This window comes from Mobula hypostoma, chromosome 18 (assembly GCF_963921235.1).
Source record: "Mobula hypostoma chromosome 18, sMobHyp1.1, whole genome shotgun sequence".
Classification (NCBI taxonomy): domain Eukaryota; kingdom Metazoa; phylum Chordata; class Chondrichthyes; order Myliobatiformes; family Myliobatidae; genus Mobula; species Mobula hypostoma.
In genome coordinates this window covers 34,028,245-34,046,972 of record NC_086114.1, presented here as the reverse complement: position 1 = coordinate 34,046,972, position 18,728 = coordinate 34,028,245, and the positions used below count along the sequence as shown (strand labels likewise).

The window sequence follows — 18,728 nt, the reverse complement described above, 5'->3', positions numbered from 1 at the left end:
TAAGAAAGAGGATGTGCTGGAGTTTTTGGAAAGCATCAAGTTGGATAAGTCACCGGGACCGGATGGGATGTACCCCAGGCCACTGTGGGAAGCAAGGGAGCAGATTGCTGAGCCTCTGGCAATGATTTTTGCATCATCAATGAGGACGGGAGAGGTTCCGGAAGATTGGAGGGTTGCAGATGTTGTTCCCTTATTCAAGAAAGGGAGTAGAGATAGCCCAGGAAATTATGGGTCAGTGAGACTTACTTCAGTGGTTGTTAAGTTGATGGAGAAGATCCTGAGAGGCAGGATTTATGAACATTTGGAGAGGCATAATATGATTAGTAATAGTCAGCATAGCTTTGTCAAAGGCAGGTTGTGCCTTACGAGCCTGATTGGATTTTTTGAGAATATGAATAAACATATTGATGAAGGTAGAGCCGTAGATGTAGTGTATATAGATTTTAACAAGGCATTTGATAAGGTCCCCCATGCAAGGCTTATTGAGAAAGTAAGGAGGCATGGGATCCAAGGGGACATTGCTTTGTGGATCCAGAACTGGCTTGCCCACAGAAGGCAAAGAGTGGTTGTAGACAGGTCATATTCTGCATGGAGGCCGGTGACCAGGCATTAATCATGTGGATAGTCAGAGGCTTTTCCCCCAGGGCTGAAATGGCTAACACGAGAGGGCATAGTTTTAAGGTGCTCAGAAGTAGGTACAGAGGAGAGGTCAGGGTTAAGTTGTTGTTGTTGTTGTTTTTTTTTTAAAAACACAGAGTGGTGAGTGCGTGGAATGGGCTGCCGGCGGAGGCGGAAACAATAGGGCCTTTTAAGAAACTCCTGGATGGCTACGTGGAGCTTAGAAAAATAGAGGGCTATGTGTAAAGCCTAGGTAGTTCTAAGGTAGGAACATGTTCCACACAGCTTTGTGGACTGAAGGGCCTGTATTGTGCTGTATGTTTTCTATGTTTCTATGTCCCCGAGTTTTATCATTAGCAACACATTACATGGACAAGAAGCTTAATCCGAACCACTCCTTAACTACTACAATTGGTCATCTATTTATACCCCATCACAGATATTCCCTTTTTTCCACCTACCTCTCCCCCAGCTTCTCTGCTTAAACTAACTTGATTTCTCTGACGAAAAGTTTGGATTTGAAACTAATATTTATGTTTCCACAGATGCTGCCTGACCTGAAGGGGTATTTCCAGCAGTTTCTGGTTTTATTTCAGGTTGTGACATTTTATGTTTCCTTTAGAAACAGTTCCCACTATGATGAAGAGTATAAACTGAGGCTTTAAGTCAATAATCCAAATCAACATTATATGATAGTTACAAAAACAACAGGAGTCACCAAAACACCAGTAGAGTAGGGTCTCAGCATCCCACTCAATGTATGTACAAACCAGTGGACAATAAGGATAAAGCGTAGGAGGCATTAACAATCATACCGCCGCCCCCCCCAAAGGAGTCACTGATATAGTCAGCTGGCTTGAGAATCCTTTTGGTGTGAACTGATTATCTGAGAAAAATCTGAACACACCAACTGTACGCTTATTTGGGATTTTAGAAAGTTGGTAGCAGCTCAATGATTTGAAAGAAAGATCAACAATTTGTGGTCATAAAAACAAGTTATAACAGTAGTAAGATTATCAATAAAGCAAAACATTCTGTTTATAAGTCTACAGAAAGGCTGAGACAATCTCAGGTCCTATAGATTGGTGAGACAGCCAAGAATTTGCATTAAAGCCAAACATTGATAACCAGAAGCACTTAAAAGGAGGAATGGGCACAGAAAGTTGCAAATTCAGCCTCATCATGGGCACTGGCCTCCCCAGCATCAAGGACATCTTCAAAGGAGTGGCATCAATCATTAAGGAAACCCATCACCCAGGGCACGCCCTCTTCTCATTGCTACCATCAAGGAGGAGATACAGGAACCCGAGGAGAAACACTCAATGTTTCAGGAACAGCTTTTTCCTCCACGACCATCAGATTTCTGAATGGGCAATGAATCCATGTACACTACCTCACTTTTTTTAAAATTAATTTTTATATATCTTTTCTTATTGTAATTTTATTGATTTATTATGCATTGAACTATACAGCTGATGCAAAACAACCAATTGCAAACTATGTGCCAGTGATATTAAACCTGATTCTGATATCAGAAGGAAATTGCGGCTGTTGAAATTATATCAGCAGGCAGTAGTTGACAAGGAACTATGCACAGCTGAAGCAAGGTTGAGGAGAAACCAATAATTAACTAGTCACTGTAGGATTTAGGAGACATAACAGAAAACAGTTCAATATTTTAGTCTGAGTGTCCAAGATTGCCACAAATGCCAATCATAAAATGAAGGGGATAATGAAAAATCTGGTTTTAAAGTTCAACAGAAGTAAAAAAAAATACCTGAATAGGGCAAGGAAGGGGTAGTGCAAAAGGTAAATTGTAGAATTGAAAGGGTAGGTCCAGCAGCATAGGGGAATGTAATATTAATTAATGCTAACTAGAACCCTGCGGAACAGTGTTTGCCAAATGACGGAATGAAAAAAATAGGTTTATCCACACCCATCAATCATATTCAATATTGCATTATGCTCTCAGACACATACTGAGCCAATCTGTGCTACCAGATACCACACTTCTTTTTGCAGAAAACAAACTCATTGGCAATCATCTGAAGCATTTCTGAAAATACAACTTGAGGTAATGAGAAAGTGCAAAAGATGCAGATAAGTAAGGTTAATGTAGATGAACAAAACAACTAACATGGGCATGGTAAGTCAAAGGGCCTGCTTCTCTGGTGTATAACTCTACAACTCCGATACAAAGTGAATTGTGGGATTGCTGTCAGTGACCAAAGGAGGAGGAGCATCTCTCAAGTCTGAAGAGCATGTAAGGTCCTTTGGCAGAACTGGAGAAGATTCATCCAATAGCAACAGAGACACTGAAGTACACAAAGGTGGTGGGGGAAAGAAATAAAAATAACAGGATTGTTGTCATGGGTGACTTCAACTTCCCTAAAATTGATTGGTACCTCCTTAGAGCAAAAGGTTTAGATGAGGCAGAATTTGTGAAGTGTGTCCAGAAAGGATTCCTGACACAATATGTAGACAGGCTGACTAGGAGTGGCCATACTGGATCTGGTGCTAGGCAATGAACCAGGTCAGGTGACAGATCTCTCAGTGGGTGAGCATTTTGGACACAGTGACGACAACTCCCTGACCTTTACCATAGCCTTGGACAGGAGTAAGTGCACACGATATGGGAAAGTATTTAATTATGGAAGGTAGAATAATGATGCTATTAGGCAGAAAGTTGGGAGCATAAATTTATAACACAGAAATGTGGAAATTGTTTAGGGAGCACTTGCATGGGGTTCTGGACAGGTTTGTCCAATTAACGCAAGGAAAGGATGGTAGAGTGAAAGAACCATGGTTGACAAGAGATGTGGAACATCTAGTAAAAAGGAAGGAAGAGGCTTATTTACAATTTAGGAAGTAGGGATTATACAGGGCTTTAGCGGGATACAAGATAGCTAGGATGGAATTGAAGAATGGACTTTGCAGAGCTAGAAGGGGGCTTGAGAAGGTCTTGGCGAGTAGGATTAAGGAAAAGCCCTTTCCATGTTTCCCTCACATGCTTCAGTTTCTTCCACATATTAATGACCTGGATGTGAGGGTAGAAGGGTGGGTTGGCAAGTTTGCAGATGACACAAAGGTTGGTGGTGTTGTAGATAGTGTAGAGGATTGTCAAAGATTGCAGAGAGACATTGATAGGATGCAGAAGTGGGCTGAGAAGTGGCAGATGGAGATCAACCCGGAGAAGTGTGAGGTGGGTACACTTTGGAAGGACAAACTCCAAGGCAGAGTACAAAGTAAACGGCAGGATACTTGGTAATGTGGAGGAGCAGAGGGATCTGGGGGTACATGTCCACAGATCCCTGAAAGTTGCCTCACAGGTGGATAGTGTAGTTAAGAAAGCTTATGGGGTGTTAGCTTTCACAAGTCGAGAGATAGAGTTTAAGAGTCACGATGTAGTGATGCAGCTCTATAAAACTCTGGTTAGGCCACAATTGGAGTACTGTGTCCAGTTCTGGTTGCCTCACTGTAGGAAGGATGTGGAAACATTGAAAAGGGTACAAAGGAGATTTACCAGGTTGCTGCCTGGTTCAGAGAGTATGCATTATGATCAGAGATTAAGGGAGCTAGCGCTTTACTCTTTGCAGAGAAGGAGGATGAGAGGAGACATGATAGAGGTATACAAGATAATAAGAGGAATGGATAGAGTGGATATCCAGCACCTCTTCCCCAGGGCACCACTGCTCAATACAAGAGGACATGGCTTTAAGGTAAGAGGTGGGAAGTTCAAGGGGGATATTAGAGGAAGGTTTTTTTTTTACTCAGAGAGTGGTTGGTGCGTGGAATGCACTGCCTGAGTCAGTGGTGAAGGCAGATACACTAGTGAAGTTTAAGAGACTACTAGACAGGTATATGGAGGAATTTAAGGTGGGGGGTTATATGGGAGGCAGGGTTTAAGGGTCGGCACAACATTGTGGGCTGAAGGGCCTGTACTGTGCTGTACATTCCTATGTTCTATATTCATTAGACCTGTAAGATGCTACAACTCTGAAATACGAAACAGATAGCTTAGGAGTGGATCAAAGTACGAACATAATGACATAATGCTTAGATGTGTGGTTTCTTTATCAACAGTTATGAAAACAAACATCTTGATTACTGTAAAAGTTAGGAAATAATTCCATTACCTGATTGGTAAGCTTCAGCCAATTCAAAAATTTGTTTGTTTGTTCTTGTAGTTAAAATTTCTACTAGGATATGTTCATCAGTTCCAGCACCCTATTAAAACAAAGAATTCAAATTGTATCCAAGATCTTAATAAAATTTAGGAGTAGAAATTATGCTTCTCCCTTCCAGCACTTTTCCCTGCAAATGGCCAAAGTCTGCAACTACCCATACACCTCCACTCAGGGCCCTAAGCAGTCCTTCCAGGTGAGGCAACACTTCACCTGCAAATCTGCTGGAGTCATCTATTGTGTCCAGTGCTCCCAATGTGGCCTCCTCTATATTGGTGAGACCTGTCCATCTGCCAAAAGCAGAAATTCCTAGTGGCCAAACATTTTAATTCTGATTCCCATTCCCATTCTGACATGTTGGCCCATGGCCATCTGTTGTGCCAAGATAAGACTACCCACAGGGTGGAGGAGCAACACATTCTATGCCATCTGAGTAGCCTCCAACCTGATGGCATGAATATCAACTCCTTCAGATGAAAAATATTCCTCCCCCTCCCCTCTTGCTCTATTCCCCACTCTGGCCTTTTACATCTTCTCACTTGCCTATCACCTCCCCCAGGGTCTCCTCCTCTTTCCCCTTTGTCCTATGGTCCTTTCTCCTCTCGTATTAGATTCCTTCCTCTCCAGCCCTTTATCCTTCCTCCCCACAATAGATTTTTTTTCAGTCCATCCCTTCTCTCCTTTTAGATTTAGACCAAACATGTAGGCTTAGAAATTTGGGAACACTTTATCTTTGAGAATTCTCCCTCAAGCAAGACTAATACATTTTTATATAAGAAATGGATTTATCTTAATGAATCCCTGGCATTGTCTTTCATATTCAAATAATGGATCAGTGCTACAGGAATAGTCCAAATGTGAGTAGAGGAAGACAGGCTTTCAGCAGATGCTGCAGGAAGCTCTCAGACATTTCATGCCCTTAGGAAGGAGAAAGGAAAAGAGCAAAATGTAACATCAGCTTCCTAGATTATGGCCTAACTCAAAGATTAGGCTTCTCGGGATGAAAATAGGGCTAGCACAGTTGTAATTAATTGGAGCTGTGAGAGGGATGAATTACTATGTGGTTGGGGGGAGCACATCTGCTCCTCAAAGCACACACTCAGAAATAAGTGGCCAATTTATTTTGCTGCAGACGTTTGCACTAATGGGTGTTTCATAGAAAGCTTGTTTACCACTGGGGAGTTCAGCCAAGCACTTGCTCCTTGTGGTACATGCAGTGATGTCACAACTTGCTTCTAACAATGGTAAGGGATGTCACTTACCTGTCCTTAGTAAATTTGGCAGATGGTATGCCTTATATTTTTTCTTCATGGCACAGAAAGAGCCTATTCAGCCTATCAAGTCATTGCTAACTCTAAGCATTCCCAACAGTCCCATTTTCCCACTTATTCTGCCATAATCCACCCTCTCTCTTGTGCCCATCAGCTTTAGCCACCCACTTACACGAGGAGTAATTTACAGCAGCAAATTAACATACTTGCACATCTTTTGAATGTGGAAGGAATCCAGACCATCTGGAGGAAACCCACGTGATTACAGAGAGAGCATACAAACTCCACACAGTCAGAATTATACCCAGGTGGGACAAAACTGTGTGGCATCAGCATTAATTACCGTGCCACTAGTTAGAAAGTTGGTGATTGAGGAAATTTGTGTAGCCTGTTTTCAAGCTATGAAACTTTACTTGTGAAGGAGGACAAATATTAGCTGTGACTCACCTCCATTGCATAATTTAATTGCTGTGCATCAAACTTAGCAGGAGTCAGCATTAATCCTTCAACCACAGCTTCAAGATTCCCTCCAAGCTCCCCCTTCAGTTCATCAATTAGGTTCTGTAAAATTATAATGCATTAATCAAAGTTTACATTTAAAATTGTACACAAAGTGCATTGGGATAAATAAACTAGAAAATATTACACAAAGGTTTGTTTTGAGCCACAGCTGATGTCAAACATGGAAAGGAATAATTTCCTAATACTCCAGCATATCTAACGATAAATGCTGTCAAACAGCAAACAGGGGATGTACATCCTGTTGCTATGCTCCCTATCCAATTTGCCAAATATTTACAGCTAACACCAAGCCTTTGTTTCCAGCTGACGTACTATCAGTGGATCCATTTACTCACAAGGTCAAATGTGTATTATCTGAAATGTTGACATTTATTGTCTGTCCCCTCAAAGCCTTATATTGTTGTGTCTGGTGAATCCTCTTTGCCATGAAATGAATTGCACTTGACGTCTTGTGCTGCTAAGCAGTTAAATATTAGTAGTCAGTGTGTGGTTGGAGCCAGGATCCAAATCGTGGGCTGGGTGAGTGGCTGCAGCCTTATTTAGGAACAGGAGCAGTGAGATGTAGGAATGTGATAACCATACTTTTATGTTATCCTCAGGAAGTCCTTAACTACAACATGTGAATAACAACTTATTGTAAAATGTGGAGGGAATTATTTCAAAAATTTATCCAATGTTGGAATAATTTTAACTGAAAATAATAGTCAGACAAATTGACAATCCCAACTGGAAGCACCTCTATTTAAAAAGATTTTATGCGTAAATAGTTGCATGTTGTCAATAATATTTGTGGCATCTTTACAAGATACAAACCAAGTATCGGAATTACTACTACCAAAAGCACACCAGATTTCTGATGTTTTGCACAAGAAAATACAAGTACATTAAGAATCTTTTCATTCTGCCTTTATAATTCAGTACAATAACTATTTGTTTTAATTTACAAAGGAACCCCTATTCTAAATGTTGTATGAAGAAAATAGTCCATGATGCAATTTAGCAGGCATCCATTACTATTCTATTATCAGAGAAGAAATTTCAAATATTTCAATATCTAGCAATTTCAAATCTGAAAAGAACTTTCAATTATAACCTTATATTTTACAATTTTTTTTCAGTATCATGAATTAAAGACCACGTCAATGACAATGCGGCATTCATTCCAAAGCTCTTGTGTCTTCTAAGTCTACAGAGGTGAAACATGCTCATTAGTGGCTCTATATACATCTCTCTGGGAGTTGAAGGAGAACAGTTTGTATGCTCCCAGTAGTCAAAAAGTAAAATATGGGAATATAGTAGTAATAATTCCCAAATCCAAACTATTTCATTCATATCCAGATCAACACTTTCTTTGCATTTATATTTATGCTTGATATGAAGGCTGAATTGAATTTGCTACTGACGCATTTGCAGAAAAAAAAATCAGAGATACATCCACAAAGACTTAATGTGGTATATTAAGGTCTAAATTCAAAGGTTCATTATTAAAGCATGTATCCATATACAATTCTGATTTTTAAAATTTTTTTCAGAAAGCCACAAAGCAAAGAAAGAACATAAAAGTTATTCAGAGAGAAACATCAAACCTATCTCCCCACACAAAAAATGGCATCCTAATCTTACAAGAACTTAATATTATATCTTTAAATATTAAGACATTTTATTACCTGATCATAAGCTGACTTGAATGCTTGAATGATCTGTTGCCTTTGAAAATTGGATCTGCTTGACAGAAGATCAATAATGACACCTTCATCAGTTCCTTTTGGGATTAGTGCAAGAAAATTAGTATTTGACTAAACGCACCATGGGTAACTGCTTTACAAAGGTAACAATAGCTATCACTATCACATATTTTGAGAAAGTTAGTTACAAGTTACAACACATCTCATCAAACTTTCAGGTCCAAGTAATTCACCTGCTCATGGTTTTGCATGGTGTTTTAAACATGTCCAGTGGTATTTAGGAGTAAAATTCTGAATCTAGACTTTCTTCTACAAGTATGTTTAGCTTTTAAAGTACACAGCTGCAGAGAAACTAACATTACCAATGAGCACTACACACAGAATCTGGGAGAACACAGCAGGTCAGGCTGCATTTATGGAGGGAAATGAACAGATGACATTTTGGAGACAGAAGCTGAAACAAAAAGCTAAGTGGAGGGGAGAGGGATAGGTGCACAAGAAGGCAGGAGAGAGGGGGAAGGTACATAGGTGGGTAGGGGAGAGGGATTGAAAGAGAATGATGTGAGAAGCTGGGAGAAAATAGAAGTGGCAAAGTGCTAAAGAAGGAATTTGATAGGAGAGTTCAGTTGACTGAGAAAATAAAGGGAAAGAGGTGGTAATTCCCTTACTTTGAATTCAAGTAGGTAATGTGCAGACTGAGAGGGTAGAGAGGGGAAGAACAGGAATGGAAGGGCCACGGGAATGAGGAAAAAACAAGGGGGTGGGGGAAGCAAGGAGAACAGAAGGGAGTGGTTATTAGAAGTTAGAGAATTGATGCAGATACCATCCATTTAGAGACTACCAAGACAGAATACAAAGTGTTGCTTCTTCTGTCTGCGCCAGACCTCATGCTGGCAGTAGAGGATGAGGCCAGACATGTCAGTGTGCTAATGGGAAGTAGAATTAAAATGGGTGATACGGTTGATCCTGGCTGTTGTGGCAGTCGGAGTGAAGGTGCTTGATGAAGTGGTTCCCTAATCTACCAATGGACAGGAGTCCACATTGGGAGATATAGTGTGGACAGTTACTTTTTTTTAAAAAAACACACAGTCCAGCTCAATTTCAAAATTAGTTAAATGGCAGCTATTATATTCCTGAATATTGAACTAATGAGTGCAAAACAAACAAGGGCTTTTTGTCTTCAACTGAAAAGATATTCACCATTTGTTCACTTTTCTTTGGACAGAAGGAAGCCTAAAGCCTAAAAATGTAGAGTGTGGAATAACTGAAGATGTAGAAATTAATAGGGTAAATGAGAATGGAATTGTCACATACAGAAAATTCATGTTCTGAGAAAAACTAGGATTTCCAGTACACTGCATGATGCACTTTCTAGATTTTTTTCAAAATCCTTGTAGGTCTGACAGATGAATAAATTTTTCATCTTGAGGGTTTAGATTTATTTCAAATATGGGTGATCTTCAAATCAATTTGTGTGCAGTTTTATTCATTGTAAACTATTTGCTAATTAAAATATGAGTTTGTGAAAGAAACAAAATATACTACGATTATCAATCCAAATGGAAGTACTGTATATTCTACATTCACAAGTAAAAAACTCATGGCTATATACCTATTCTGACAACCCAGGGACAGTGAGCAAAGGAGAAAGGATGTTTGATGTGATAGTGTTAAGTAATTATTTTAAGTAATTAATAATTCAATAACTGAAACAGAATGTTATGGTCATGCTAAAATATTATCTTGTTATTAGCTTTTTTAGAAACTGATCAATTTGAGAGACAGAACTTACATTTATATTATACCTCTAATATCACAAAACATACCAAAATTCTGTATTGGAATGGGTCCAAAAATCAAACCAAAGGAGACAATAGTAGGGCACTTTCACTAATCGCTAATAATTAATTCAATTATGCTTTACATAAAGTAGCAGGGTTTTCAGGATTCCAATAGCACATTTTCATAGAAGCCCAACTTGGAAGGAACTTGAAGTTCAACCAATGAAGAACATAAAAAAAAATCAAGAGCAGTTCATGGACCTTTGAACATACACCACAGAATGAAGATAAAAGCAAGCGACACTTTAAGTAATCTAAAAGAACATGCCATGATGATGAATATCCATTTTAACCTGCAGTGTAATCTTCAGTGTTGGTTTTCACATGGCTCAATGCTTGTCCTCATTTTTATGTGTGATTTTTGCTCTCCCATAACCAACCCCTGCAGAACACAACTAGTCACTGGCAGCCAACCAGAAAAGGATCCTTTTATACCCACTCGCTGGCTCCTACCAATCAGCCAATGCTCTAACCATGCCAGTAACTTTCCTGTAATACCATGTTGCTCTTAACTTGGTAAGCAGCCTCATGTATGGCACCTTGTCAAATGCTTTCTGAAAATCCAAATATACAACATCCACTGCATTCCCTTCTACTTGAATTCTCCTCAAATCATTCCAACAGGTTCGTCAGGCACAATTTCCCCATAAGGAAACCATGCTGACTATGTCCTATCTTATCCTATGCCACCAAGTACTCGATAACTTCATCCTTAACAATTGACTCTTAACATCTTCCCAACCACTGAGATCAGGCTAACTGGTTTATAATTTCCTTTCTGCTCCTTTCTTAAAGAGTGGATGACATTTGCAGCTTTCCAGTTCTCTGGCACCATGTCCAAGTCCAATGAATTCTGAAAGATCATTACAAATGCCTCCACAATCTCTAATGCTACCTCTTTCAGAACCCTAGGGTGCAGTTCATCTAGTCTGGGTAACTTATGTACCTTAGGTCTTTCAGCTTTTTGAGCACCTTCTCCCTTGTAAAAGTAACTGCACTCACTTCTCTTCCTTCACACCATTCAACACCTGACACACTGCTAGCATCTTCTATAGAGAAGACTAATGCAAAATACTTAATTAGTTCATCTGCCATCTCCTCATCTCCCACTATTTCTCCAGCCTCATTTTCTAGATGGTCCTATATCCACTCTCATTTCTCTTTTATTTTCTTATATACTTTAAAAATCTTTCACTATTCACTTTGATATTGCTTGCTAGCTTTCTTTCATATGCCATCTTTTCACTCCAAATCATTCTTTTAGTTGCTCTCTGTAGGTTTTTAAAAGCTTCACAATCCTCTATCTTCCCACTAATTTTTGGTTTGTTGTATGCTTTCTCTTGCTTCTACCTTAGCTTTGACTTCCCTTGTCAGCCACAGTTGTACTATTTTACCATTTGAGTATTTCTTCATTTTAGGAATACATCTACCCTGTACCTTCCTCATTTTTCCCAGAAACTCATGCCATTACTGCTCTGTAGTCATCCCTGCCCGCAGCTCCTTCCAATTTACTTTGGCCAACTCTTCGCTCATACTGCTGTAATTTCCTTTATTCCACTGAAATACTGCTATGTCAGACTTTACTTTTTCCCCTATCAAATTTCAAGTTGAATTCAGTCATATTGTGATCACTACCTCCTATGAGTTCTTTTACCTTAAGCTCCCTAATCACCTCCAGTTCATTACATAACACCCAATCCAGTATCACTGATCCCCTAGTGGGCTCAACAGCAAACTGCTCTAAAAAGCCATCTCGTAGGCATTCAGCAAATTCACTTTCTTGAGATCCATTACCAACCTGATTTTCCCAATTGACCTGCATGCTGAAATCTGCCATGACTATTGTAACATTGTCCTTTTGATATGCCTTTCTGTTTTCTGTTGTGATATGTGGTTCACATCCCAGCTACTGTTGGGGAATCTGTATATAACTGCCATCAAGGTCCATTTACCCTTGCGGTTTTTTAACTCAACCCATAAGGATTCAACATCTTCCAGTCCTAAGTCACATCTTTCTACTGATTTGATGCCATTCTTTACCAGTAGAGCCACAGCACCCCCTCTGCCTACCTTCCTATCCCTCTGATACAATGTGTAACCTTGGATATTTAGCTCCCAACTATAACTATCCTTCTGCCATGATTCAGTGATAGCCACATCATACTTGACAAGCAACACACATCAAAGTTGCTGGTGAACGCAGCAGGCCAAGCAGCATTTATAGGAAGAGGCGCAGTCGACGTTTCAGGCCGAGACCCTTCGTCAGGACTCTTCCTTCAGTTAGTCCTGACGAAGGGTCTCGGCCTGAAACGTCGACTGCGCCTCTTCCTATAGATGCTGCTTGGCCTGCTGCGTTCACCAGCAACTTTGATGTGTGTTGCTTGAATTTCCAGCATCTGCAGAATTCCTGTTGTTTTCATACTTGACAATCTGTAATAGTGCAACAAGATCGTCTACCTTATTTCTTGTACTCCATGCATTGAGATATAACACTTTGAGTACTGTATTTGCTACCCTTTTTGATTCTGCATCCCTAATGCACTGATACTCACCCTGCTGACTGCAATTTTGTCCAGTCATCTGCCTGCCCTTCCTGACAGTCTGACTGCATGCTATCTTTGCTTTTTTACCATCTATCCTATCCCAAGTCCCTTCACTTTGATTCCCAACCCCCTGCCGAATTAGTTTAAACCCTCCGCAACAGCTCTCACAAACCTGCCCACGAGAATATTGGTCCAACTTGGGTTCAGGTGCAACACATCACTTTTGTACAAGTCATTCCTCCCCCAGAAGAGATCCGAATGCTGTAAGAACCTGAAACCTTGCCCCCTGCACCAGCTTCTCAGTCACACATTGAACTGCCAAATCATCCTGTTTCTATCCTCACTGGCACGTGGCACAGGCAGCAATCCAGAAATTACTACCCTGGAGGTTCTACTCCTCAGCTTTCTGCCTAGCTCACCAAATTATCTTTTCAGGACTTCCTTGCTTTTCCCAATATTACGCAATATTTTTTGGCCTTAATACTTTGAGACTCAATGCTGAGGTTTAAATCTTGTCCCCCATTGGGACCTATACGGCCTCAAATATCTTTCAACTGCATTGCCTGAGCTGCTAAAGCTTATAGTGCCTCTTGAATACATGGCAGGATCAACTCAAGCTGCAGATACTGACCTCCACCACCTCTCACTGCTGCATTGATAACTGCCAAACTCCACGCTCAGGGAATTTGACTCACAGTAGCAGGCAGAGCATATGTTGGTATTTGCCTACATTCTGGAGACATGAAAATACTGCACTCATGTCTTTACTGAGATCTCTATGGCAAATTTACCACAAGTTTCTCACTAGCCATGCAGGGTCTCCATGGACTACAAGCAATAAAAAAATCTCCTTCTATCTTTCTTCATCAGCCTGCCCCAGTTCTTCTGAACCTTGGAAGAATACTTCCATCTCTTCCAACCCTTCCAAAACTGACTTAGTGGGCACTGTTTCTGCATGCTCCTATGAAATTATCTCCTCACACCTTAGTTCTATCCTATCCCCCCTTATCCAGTCCCTTTCCACCTACATTTTGGACATCTCATATGCTCCCCACCATTTTAACAACTTTCAATCTCTAGTTCCCACCACATTATCTTCATGGATGTCCAGTCCCTGGACCTTTCCATCCTCCATCAGGAAACCTTAGTGCTGTCCATCTCTTTCTAGAAAATTGATCCCATCATTTTTTTTCTCCTGCACCTAGCAGAACTGCTCTTGCCCTAAACAACTTCTCTTTTAATTCCTTTCAATATGTTGAAATCAAGGGTATAGCCATAGGAGGTCAAAGGGGCTCTTGTTATGCCTGTTGTTTCATTGACTACATGGAACTGTCCACATTCCAAACCCAGTACCATGCCTCAACTCTTTCTCGACTGCAGTGACAAATGCATTGATGCCACCTCCGGCACCCATGTGGAACTGTTCAATTTCATCAACTTCGCTATGAAGTTCCATCAGCCCTTAAATTCATTTGGTCCATTTCTATCTCAGGACACAAACTATCCACTGATACTTATTACAATCCAACTGATTCCTACAGCTACCTAGACTACATGTCCTCCCACACTGTCTCTTGTAAGGACACTATTCCTTTCTCTCAGTTTCTCTGTCACACCTGTTCTCAAGATGAGGACTTCCAATCCAGGACATCTGAGATGTCCTTCTTTTTCAGAAAACGGGGCCTACCCTGCACTGTAGTTGGAGTCCTTATTGTTATTTCCTCTATTTCCTGCACTTTTTCCCTTACTGCACCTCCCCCAAGCAGAACAGGAATAAAGTTCCATTGGTTCTCACCCCTCACCTCACCAGCTTATACATCTAACACACAATTCTTCAAACTTTCCGCCACCCCTTCACTTCATTGCAACATCCATTTGTTCAGAGTTGGCACTCCCTTATGGGTGTTTGTAATGTGATGTATCTCTAAAGACCTGCCTGTAAAGATCATATCTGCTGTGCTACATGCCAACACAGCAAGAAATTGCATCACCATAAATGGATATGAAACACCCTGACACTATCAAAGAAGTTCTTGTTCTTATGAGACTTTCACATGCACAACATTATATCAATAAGATAAAAAAGTAGTTATTTTGAAGGGAGCATATTCCCTTTCACTCTCAGCATTTGGTGACCCTTTGGCAGCTCAATGTCTGTCACTCTCTGCTGAAGACCAAACAAGAGGAGACTAGAGATGCTCCTGCCTACCTGCCTTACCCGAACCCCTTCAGCTTCCTGAAAAATTGATTAAGGGCTTTGTAGTTACCTAGTCCTTTCATAGAATTACGAAGATTTTCGGCATCATGATAAGCATTAAAGCCAGGGTATGGTTTGACAGTGCCTCTTGCCTACAAAATGAGAAAATATAATTAAAATATGATCAATCATTTCATTTTTCAGGAAGTTAAAATCTTTTAAAAGCCTCTTCATGGTGGAACAAGTTTTATAAACAGATTGTATATTTCTGTATGGCTAGGAATGGAACAATTTTCTGGAGTTTATCACAGATTAAACTTTTTTTTAAATCTATTTGTCTCCTTCATTTTCATTATGCTCCCTACATTATTTCACTTCCAAATCTTACTATCACTCTGCAGTTACTGTAGGAGACTTTTGAACCCTTCCACCTTTTTGAAGACAAATAGTAAAGTTAAAGCTAGTTTGTTACACAATCTAAGTAAATAACATACAGAAACGAGGTAATAGTGATTCAATGAACAAACCTCTTGCTGTGCTATTATTTCAAGCAAATTATGGAGCATGCCACTTCAGACTATAATTTGCACAAAAAGATCCAACCTTATGGGCCTGCTAACAAAATGCCCTATTCCACAAAATTCATGTCCAATGTACTTTCCAATTACAAGCAAGCATGGTCAGAGGCATTTAGACTAGTGCTCATGAAGAATAATTCAGAAACAACCTGGATAATGTGACAATAAATATTATGAGCCTCTTAAAGAACCAATATCTTCAGCTCAAAGGCTTATACAATTAGTAGTCAAATGAAGTATGCACACAGACAACACATTAAGTTTTGACAGAATGGTAAAGCTAGCCAAAATAAGGGGAAAAATGCTGGAGATACTCAGTAGGTCAAGTGATAGCTGTGCAGAGAGAGAGAAAGAGAAATAGGTCTTAACATGTCAGATCTACATGACCAAGGATCATCCACCTGAATCATTAACCCTTCAGTGCTTACTCAGCTGCCTGAGCTTCTGAATATTTCAGTTTTCTTTGTCCTTACTTCAAATTTGCACAAAAAATTTCTTTACAGAGCAACGGTTCTTATTAATTTTTTATGCAGAGGTTTAAAAGGAAATTGTAGGCTATTTTCTGCATTCATTTGCCACTTTCATGACATGAGGTTGCAAAAAGCTTTACAGCCAAAGCAAGACTTTGTTGGCCAAAAGGTTTGAAAGAGACACCAGTCAGCTGATTTATACTTGGGGATTCCCACAATCAGTAATGGCTACCAGGTATGATCATTCATTTCAGTGATTTTGATAACAAATAAATATTGGCCATGTTGGTAGGGGACTGTTACACATATTTTACAAATGAAGCTGTGTATTTCTCACTTTGATTAAATGTATTTTCTACATGGCAGATGAATCCTATTAAATATGGTCTCAGTTTACTCAGAGCGAACACGAGGGCAGTGGCATTCTCTCACAAATAATAACCATACAAAATATTTTTTCGTGCATTAGATTTCTATATATCACAAATGTGCATAAGACTTGAATCTGGAAAAAAAAATCAAATGTTTTTTGAAATCTGAGTTTACAAATTAAAAAGAAAATCTCTGCATACACAGTCTTTGTTAGTGAAAATACAAAATGCTCAATATTAAAGGAAATGTCAGATATCCCTTACCCCATATGCATTATTAGTAATAGTCCATTGCCTGGTCTCAAAAAACAAGTTGCTGAAAGAATTTTTCCTCCCCTGGATCCATCTATCATTTACCACCTCCTCCCTTACCGTGTCCTCTTTGTTTTGGCTGTCTCTCCTCTACACTCCCAGTCCTAATGCAAGGCCTCAACCCAAAATGTCGACCATCTCCTTGCCTCCAAAGTTGCTGCTTGACCCACTGAGTTCCACCTGCAATTTTTTTTTAAGCTCTAGTTGCCACATTCTGCAGTTTTTTGTGACACACCCAGGTCTCTTTGTTTGGCAGACCACCTCCACTTGTTCTTTCTGCCAAGATGCATCTTTTTACATTTCTTTGAATTAAATCTATTCTCCTGTTGCAACACATGCCCACAATAGTCACTGAAATACATCCCTGCAAGTCATTGACTACACATCATAATTCCTTAATGTCTCCATCTAAAAAAAAAATTGATGTAATGCACATAGAGCCATGTACAAATGCTCTTTATACATTTTTTTTTGCCTTGGGTGTGTCAATAAAAAATCTAACCTGATTTCTGGCAAAACAAGTTGTGAATCCAGTTTTTTTTAATAGTTTGGACCCACAGCCAAACAAAAAGTCAATCCGGTTTGTATAGACCCAGTTCAGGGTAATTTACTATATTTTGTGAGCGTACTCAGAAGAATTCTGGTTGGAAACCATGCAGAGGAAACTTAATAAAGCACTTTTGCCATATACTTCCTGGTTGTATTACTTTCAGAAGCCACTGTAAACAGATCCGTCTGAAATTGTAAACCCTAGATTGCAGGAGCGCTGATCCTTCGCCAAAGAGACGCTTTATAAAGGGGATTTAGTTTCTCTAGAATGTACCACCATTTATGCAGCTGGTTAAAAGGTTACGATTTTACACGTATTTCTCTCCGACGCGACACGCCCTAAAACGATTTACTGATCTACTTTAAATCTGAGACCTCGATTATTTGTGTTATTGTTACAATATTTCCTTCCAAAAAGACAACAAAATGATTGACAAGGGAATTGCGGTAATTTAACAAAGTCCATTTGTGAAACTTGATTTCAGCTCAATCAGTAATTTGTACAACATTTTACTCGCAAATGTAGTTCATAAAACATCCAAGAAACATTATATTAGGAGTCTGCATCTGTCATACTTAGTTACTCACATTGTGTTCGCCCCAACCAGCCATCCTCTCAAAAGCGGGAATTACAGGCGATAAAGGGTACCGTGAACCTTACTCTTTGCCTCAACCGGCCAAATGAATGCTGTTTCAATGAATGGTAGGTGTGCCTGTTTTACATATTCTACTCATTGCTTTCTTGCAATGAGCCATTCTGGGAGTTCCCAGTTCTGTCTGACGAGATCCTTCTGTACGCCAATGAAAAGACAGGTATTGCTCGACATCGAGACGTGGCTGGAGACAGCGGGAGTGGGCTGGTCGGGAGTCGTGCTCCGTTCAGGAGTGGCCTGGCAATCCGGCGTCTGAGAAGGGAGTGGCTGAGTTGGCTCGACTGGAAATTGGCTGTGTTTTGCTTGATGCGTGAATGTGGTTTGGAACCTGTTGAGGGAAAGAGAGTGGGGAAGGAACGGAAATTGCTGGGAGGGGGTCGTGTGGGTCCGGTAATGGCGGACAACATAAGAGGCAGGGTTGAGGGAAAGAAAGTGGAGAAGGAGAGGGATAGAGACTTGGGACCAGAGGTAGGCAGTTGGGGAGAGGTGGATTATTGTGAAGGGAGAAATAAAGGGAATGAGGAGGTAGTGAGGGGTCGGATGAATAAAAACCAAGACAAAGGGAATAAAAGAATAAATGATAGTGGAGAAAGCTCTGAAAGTGAGGAAGATGAACAAGCTCAGAGAGGCGGTGTTGTCATAATTAGGTTTAATGAGAAGGCTCAGGGACATATGAAGAAAATTAACCCGTTTGTGCTAACAACAACTCTGACAAATAAGATAGGGGAAATAGTATTTGCAAAAGTCCTTAATGATGGCAACTTATTGGTAAGATATGCGAATGAGGAACAACTTGAGAAAGCACTCAAGCTAAAAGAAATAGGAAAATGCAAGGTGGAATACACTGGGAGGGTGGGAGCATAAAACAGTGGTTGTAAAGGAGTGATCACGGGGATACCAATGAGTATAAATATGGAGGAGATAAAGAGGAATA

The 18,728-nt window shown here is 40.1% G+C and overlaps 1 protein-coding gene across 2 annotated transcripts in view; it reads right to left on the bottom strand.

Annotated features, from left to right (window-relative positions):
• Nucleotides 1-18,728, bottom strand: part of LOC134358445 (annexin A4-like) — a 91,705-nt gene that overhangs the window by 31,233 nt on the left and 41,744 nt on the right. The window contains exons 1-5 of one of the 2 annotated variants that reach the window (XM_063070680.1): nt 17,730-17,895; nt 14,932-15,013; nt 8,263-8,357; nt 6,521-6,634; nt 4,755-4,845 (exon numbers count right to left, since the gene is read on the bottom strand). In XM_063070680.1, the coding sequence (XP_062926750.1) occupies nt 4,755-4,845; nt 6,521-6,634; nt 8,263-8,357; nt 14,932-15,013; nt 17,730-17,753 (406 nt within the window). In that variant the 5' untranslated portion in view covers nt 17,754-17,895. Of the gene's footprint in view, nt 1-4,754; nt 4,846-6,520; nt 6,635-8,262; nt 8,358-14,931; nt 15,014-17,729; nt 17,896-18,728 lie in introns of those variants that run through there. The other variant, XM_063070681.1, reaches the window with a different exon arrangement.